General features: G+C 35.3%; 1 protein-coding gene across 5 annotated transcripts in view; it reads right to left on the bottom strand.

Annotated features, from left to right (window-relative positions):
• Window positions 1-2,275: 2,275 nt before the first annotated feature.
• Bili (FERM domain-containing protein 8 Bili) overlaps window positions 2,276-6,709 on the bottom strand; it is a 360,304-nt gene continuing 355,870 nt past the window's right edge. For 4 of the 5 annotated variants that reach the window (XM_090398633.1, XM_090398635.1, XM_090398632.1 and 1 more), the window contains one exon: window positions 2,276-2,481. In XM_090398633.1, the coding sequence (XP_090254759.1) occupies window positions 2,438-2,481 (44 nt within the window). In that variant the 3' untranslated portion in view covers window positions 2,276-2,437. The remainder of the gene's footprint in view (window positions 2,482-6,709) is intronic. The other variant, XR_016548904.1, reaches the window with a different exon arrangement.

Here is a 6,709-nt window from a genome sequence, read left to right as displayed (position 1 = left end):
AACATTCCATACTACAATCAGGAGCATAGAAGGCAAAATGATATCTTTCGTTGAAGCACAGTCAATTATACAGTCACTGGTTGGAAAAATTGAAATGAGAAGAGATGAAAATTTGACAACTACCACCGAAAAGAAGCTACTTCTTGAGTTGCAAGAGGAAGGATTGATTAGTGAAAAGGCATTCCAATCTCATAAAATTAATTTATACAATACATGTGTGTCATATATAAAAGAATGGTCACATTATATGTTGAAATTAGACAGTATGTCTTGGGTGAAACTGAGAACAGCATTATGTTGGGAAAATGTTCTTCAAACAGTCCAAACTATTAATCAGACCGCTGCCATATCAAACATTGTTGAATCTGATTTGTTTGATGAAGTAATGATAGTGAAGGACATGTTGAAATCCAAACATTTAGGTGAAGTCTGGGTGGATCTCTTAAAAAATGTTGAAGGAGAACTATCAAATTTAAAGAAAGTAGTGGAATTCGTTATGTGCTATCCCTGGAACAAACGAGTGTATCGAAAGATTATTTTCTCGCATGAACGCACTGTGGACTGATGAGAAAAACAAATTGTCTGTAAAAACTGTAAAACCAATGCGCATTGTAAAATCTTTCTTCCGTGAGGATTGTGTAGCTTTTCATGACATGATTCTTAAAAACAAACAATTGTTAAGTGAAATTAATTCTTCAGAAAAGTATTGCAAGAGTGAGCAAGACTGATTGATTAATAAGAATATTGTCAGGTGAGAAGAGCATTACTGTATTAACAATGTATTTTGTATCTATAATAGTAATGAAAATATGCAGCCTAACAATTTGATTTACTATTTGTTTACTTATACTTAGTAAAGTGTGTGCATAGTAAACCTTACCCCGCACACACTTGGAAAGTTAGAATCGTTTTGTAAGACTGGCATATGTGATGGATGAGCATACTAAACTTTCACCCTCAGTCATAAGTGTCTCGTATTTTTTTCCAACGTATCTGGGATCCCTAATGTGGAATGAAATTAAGAGAAATACACAATCAAATGCATTTTCACTCTTCCATGCAAGATATGCATGGAACAGTGAAAATGAATGACATTGACGTGAAAGAAGTAACAAAAGAGATGCGAGTGGCATTGCATGGGGATTCAATTATTAGAGGTGTGGTAAATGAGAAGATGTGCAAGGTTTGTTTTCTTGGAGGTAAAATGAATAAAGTGATTGAGGTGTTGGATAAACAAGTAAGCGAGCAAAAGAGGTGGTAAAGGTAATAGGAACAAATGACTTGATTAGGAACAAGCAACACATAAGTTTGGATGTGGGAGGTTGTTAAGAAGGATAAAAGACAATAGTGTGATAGGAAAGGTAGTCAGTGTGTTGTCCAGGTATGACAGTGATGAAATGAGGCAGAGAGCGAAGGTTATTAGCAGAAATGTGTAAGGAGTGCAGTTTGTTAATGTGTGAATGAGTTTGAACAACAAATTGAACTGTATAAAAGTAAGGCACTACATTTGAATGGTTTTGGTGCGAGTCATTTGGAGAGAATGCTGCTGGAAGATAGAGAAATGAATGCAGAGAATGAATCTGAATGAAGTAAGAAGTGACGTGAAAGAGCAGGAGAGATTGAAGTGATGCTTATGAATGAAGAAGTGGGTAGCATGAGTATACAGAATTAGAGAACAAGTGCACAAGACAGAGAAATGGAGTGGCTCAGGGTGAACGGGAAACACAGCATGAGAAAGTTGTGCTCCAAGAGGATATGAATGCACGTGTAGACTGGGATTAAGGGAAAACATTTGGATTTGAAACCGTGATCCATGTGTGGCCTTGATTAGGCCACACATGGATTACTGTGCACAGATTTGATCACCTGGTTTTCAAAAGGATGAAGAGTTGTTGGAAAGGGTCCAGAGGTGAATGACTGAAGTAGTTTCTGATCTCTAGAATGCTGAATAGGAGGAAAGGGGGTGATATGAAAGAGACATACAAGTTGGTAAGGGGTTGTTATAGGATCAATGTTGATGAGGTTTTTCATAAAATGGTGGGAGATCAGGTCATCCCTGGAAGCTGTATAAGAAGGGTGTGAACAAGGGAGTGAAGCAGGTGTTTTGCATGCAGAATTGTGAATGATTGGAATGCTTTAGTTGAGAGTGTGGAGTCTACAGAGAATTTGAATGTGTTTAAGGTGCGGAATGATGAGCTGTGTGCAAGACAAATGGACCTCATAGATAAGTCTTTGACTGCATGTGATCTTAGGATAATAATAGAAGTGTAACAAGTTCTCCATGTGAAATTTATATTTTATTTATTGATTGATTATTTAAAGTCAGCTGAATTTTGCTTTATGATTTGTGAAAATGGATAGTATTTTGTTCTGTACACACAGATTTGAATCATGAAATTTATTTACAATATTCATATTATCAGATCCACTTGAAAAGCTACTTCTTGAAAGCTGTAGATCCCACACATTCTGTACACTGACCTGAAAAATGAAACAAATATACACAGTAAAATGTTATACTCATTACCTAAAATATATGTGCGTGTGTGTGTATGAGGGGGAGGGAATAACTCATGTATTTCTTGTTAAAAAAAGTAAACCCATAATGAAAGATTCTGTATAAATAATTAAAATTATAATTTATTATTTCACATGACAAAATGACACAAAGGTTGGAAGCAATTTATATTGTACTGTTAGAAGAAAGAATACACAATTTTAATGCTTTAATAATTAAAAATGTAACAAAATAAATGTAAGAATTTATTTTTAAGCATATAACAAAATTTTCCAATTGCATATTTGCATTTATTTCAGCCTTTTTTTTTTTTTTACTTCAATAAGTATCATCAGAAAAAATAAAGTCAAAATAAACTTAAAATCTAAAGTCTGATTAAAATTTTATATATTACTCTTTTGAACATTAAACCAATAAATAGTTGAAACCATATCATTAAGGCCAAGAAACTATAAAAAGAACATATCTATTTTGAAACTACTTCCATACACATACCATTAGTAATTACTGATAGTAGAGCTTATCTTTGCATATATACACACATATTGGTTCTAAAATTTCAAAGGGTAATAGAAGATGTTGAATTTTGATCAGCCAGCCAATGCACATGTAAATAGGATTAATTGCCCTTTTGTATCATTAAATAGGTTTATACAAGGTTAGCAACTTGGCCATGAGAGATTTGATTAAGTCTACTATGTTAAGGGAAGTTTGAGATGAGAAGGAATTATTTTATGGTCTATATTATTTTATAATACAAGTTCAAAATGATTATCTTGAAGTGTCTTTCCAGCTTTGTTAGCTGAGTAGACAGAAGTTTTGTTTTCTAACCAATAGGCAATAGATTCAAATATAACTGTAGGCATGGATGTTTGTGAATGTCTTTAATGGTAGATGAATATCATCACCAGTGTGAGATCACTTCCTGCTTATTGGAAGCCTACATGTAGCCTGAAAACATTTGGTTTCTAGTGGGTTGGCCTAGATTATTTAACCCTAAGCTCCTGATACTAATATTAATGTACTGTAGGCTATTAGTCTTTCATCTGAATGTGATTTCCATTATGCCTTCCCTCTCAAAAAAAAAAAAAAAATGATGTAAAAGGTCTCAGATTGGTGCTAAAATTTAAAAATATCCTGAGTTCAACTGAAGTGGGAAACTTTATAAACAGACTGAAGGAACTGCAACAGACTCCCCTCCCCTTTTATTCACAACATCTAGAATCAAACATTTCCAGAATAATCCCAAACCCTCATTTTGGTATAAATGATATTTTCACTATTTGACTCAAGTCAAGAATGGATGTCTTCTTACCAAAATAATCTACACCCAGATTCATCACTACAGAAATAGAATTAAATGGAACTTTATCCTTTCCTGATATCCTCTTAAAAATAGAAACATAGTTCCATATCAACTTCTGTCTATCACAAACCTACTTTCTCTGACTGTTAATATTCATCAAGCATCACTTACAAAAATATGGTATTATTAAATGCCTACTATCAACCCAGTTCTGTTCCTCACCTGAATCTCTTTGACGAGACATCTGTACCATCACATAAACCTCCTCTCTCAATAGTTACAACTTGAAAATCATCTTCTTTATACCCTCTTTTACCTTGCAGTGTCGCGACTGAAAATCATTGAAAACAAAATCATGGAATTAGGAGAAAAACGAGTAATAAGAGATGGCTTTCATGGGATATCAGAGGCACCTCTGAATAAAAGAAATTCCTAAAGAGATTTCATCCTGCAGGCACCTCAACTAAATTAAGTCTATCAACTAAATCAGCTAGATGAGGGAGTATCTCTCCCATCCTAAAACAAAAATCTTCTCAGAGGTAAGTTGTGCAGTATGAGATTTCGCGTTATCCTGTAAGAATAACACTTTCTTCTGATTAACTAATCCTGGCTGTTTTTAAGTAATGCATCCTGCACATGCTTCAGTTGTATCGAGTAGATCTTTGCTGTAATTGTTTAGTCTACCTCCAGTCCACCACACACAAGCATAGTTTTCTGGGGATGAAGGGGGTGCCTTTTAAGTGTGTGGCACTTGATCATTTGGCGACAACCAAATGTCACCACGTGGCATTTGGTGACAACCAATGATAAGTTTGCTTCCTGTTACAGTACAAGATCCATTTTTTATTACAAGTGAGAAAGTAATCCAAAAATGGATCATTTTTATGATGTGAAAGAAGTGAAGAACAAATTGATAGCCTTTGAAGTTTATTGTTATCTGATAATGCATGGGGGACCCATTTGCTTGATGCACGTGTAAATGAATTGTTTCACTGCTCATGTTAAACATTTGTGAAAGTTCTTGACATGTTAACCTTGAATTATTTTCAACAGTGGCACATAATTTTTTAATTATCAATAATGAAGAGTCTTCTTGAACGTGCTGCATCTTCAAGTGATTCATCACCAGAAACAAAATTTTTGAAACCATTTCTGCACAGTACGTTCTGCTATCGCATCTTTTCCAAATGTCACACATATCTTATAGGATGCTTCTTCTGCAGACTTCGAACTGAGTTTAAATTCATAAAGCAAACAAGGATGAATTACTCCAGGTTCAACTGACATTTTAAAAGGGTTCGAAGTCACAAAAAAAAAAGAGTATACATACCAAGTTAGAGCACACCGATTGGCTGACGCACATAAAAAAAAAAATTCTGCTCTGCAAACTATTACAACATAAACAAGTCATTGCAGCGAACTCTACCAAAAACCACATGCACTTTTTGGTTACCTGATATATATATATATATTTTTATATTGATCTAATACATGAGAGGTCAAGGGAACTTATATGCACATCAGTGCCATGTGTGTGTGGGGAGGGGTGCAGATGAGGACTGAGATGGAAGGCTGTTCCGAGGACAGAGGTGAATGCAATAAAAGAGGATAAATAGAAACAGGTTTGTTGTTTTTTTCAGTTGGACAGTAAAGGGGTGCAGCTCTTATATTAACAGGTGCAACAGAAAGTGGAGGAATAATGGTTGCCAATTCACTGAAGCAATAACTATGGAAGTACCTGTAGAAGAGACACAATGTTTCAGTACTTTAATTGCATGCCTCTGCACTGCATCTAGGATTTTAAGGGAAGTTTTAGATGCACCACTCCAAACATGCGAAAAGTATTCTAAACATGGACAGATTTGGGATTTATATGATTTATATATAATAAAGAGTCAGTTAGGTGTAAAATAGGCTCTTGAACAAAAGAAAATGTCAAGTTTCTTGGATGCTGAGGAGACTATTGATGTGATGTGTTTATGCCAGGAAAGACTGAAGTTAAACGTTAGTCCAAGCAAAGATATCTGATCTTGTCTGTGGTGACTTGTGTATTATTGAGGGAAAGGGTAGGCAAGCTGGGATCTCTTTTTCAAAAGAAAAGGCAAGACTGTGTTTTGGTAGCATTGAATATAACAAGGTTGTCCTCAAACCACTGGAGGATAGTATGTAGATCAATGTTTAATGCATGATCTTGTCAGCCCCTGGGATGTCAGAATACTGCATGGGTTGTTAAATGAGTAGGATGAGTGGAGAGTACTGTCATCTGCATGTGGATAGGATTAGTGATTATTGTGAGTAAGTAATTTATATACAGGTGGAAGAGAGTATGTAATAGTATAGAGCCTTGAGGCACTCCAGTACTAGTAATGAAGCTCAAGGAGAGGGAGACATCTACCATGACATGCAGAGAACGACCAGAGAGAAAGCTGGCTACCCAATTACAGAGGGTGGCAGGGAGACTGAAGGATATCAATTTGTTCAGTAGGCTTCAATGCCACAATGCTACACGGTCAAAAGCTCTGGAATGGAAATGTCAAGGGTGACAGCACAAGTTTCTCCAAACCTTTCTATGGTATGTATTCAGTCGTGGGTGATGTAAGTTACAAGGTGAAACACTGGGTCATTGGTTCCCACTTCTTATGTTCTTCTGATGAGTTATTACAGAAAGAACTGCAACATAGTTTTTCAACTTTTTTTTATCTAATGTTTATAAGAATTTGTTCATCAAAAGAGCTTTCAGAAGTTTTGGTATTTGTACCTCATCAAATGCAGTAGAAATAACTGGAATTCCGTGCAAGGCATTAGTAAACGAATAACAAAAGATTTAAAACCACTAAATATTTTTGTTGCCTTTTGCCCAATCAGAAAAATCTCCACCTTTCTCA

The sequence above is a fragment of the Typopeltis vanoorti genome, chromosome 10 (assembly GCF_054136105.1).
Source record: "Typopeltis vanoorti isolate ZY-2024b chromosome 10, IOZ_Tvanoo_1.0, whole genome shotgun sequence".
Lineage (NCBI taxonomy): Eukaryota > Metazoa > Arthropoda > Arachnida > Uropygi > Thelyphonidae > Typopeltis > Typopeltis vanoorti.
The sequence above is the reverse complement of the archived record's forward strand: the minus strand, read 5'-3'. Positions and strand labels throughout refer to the sequence as shown.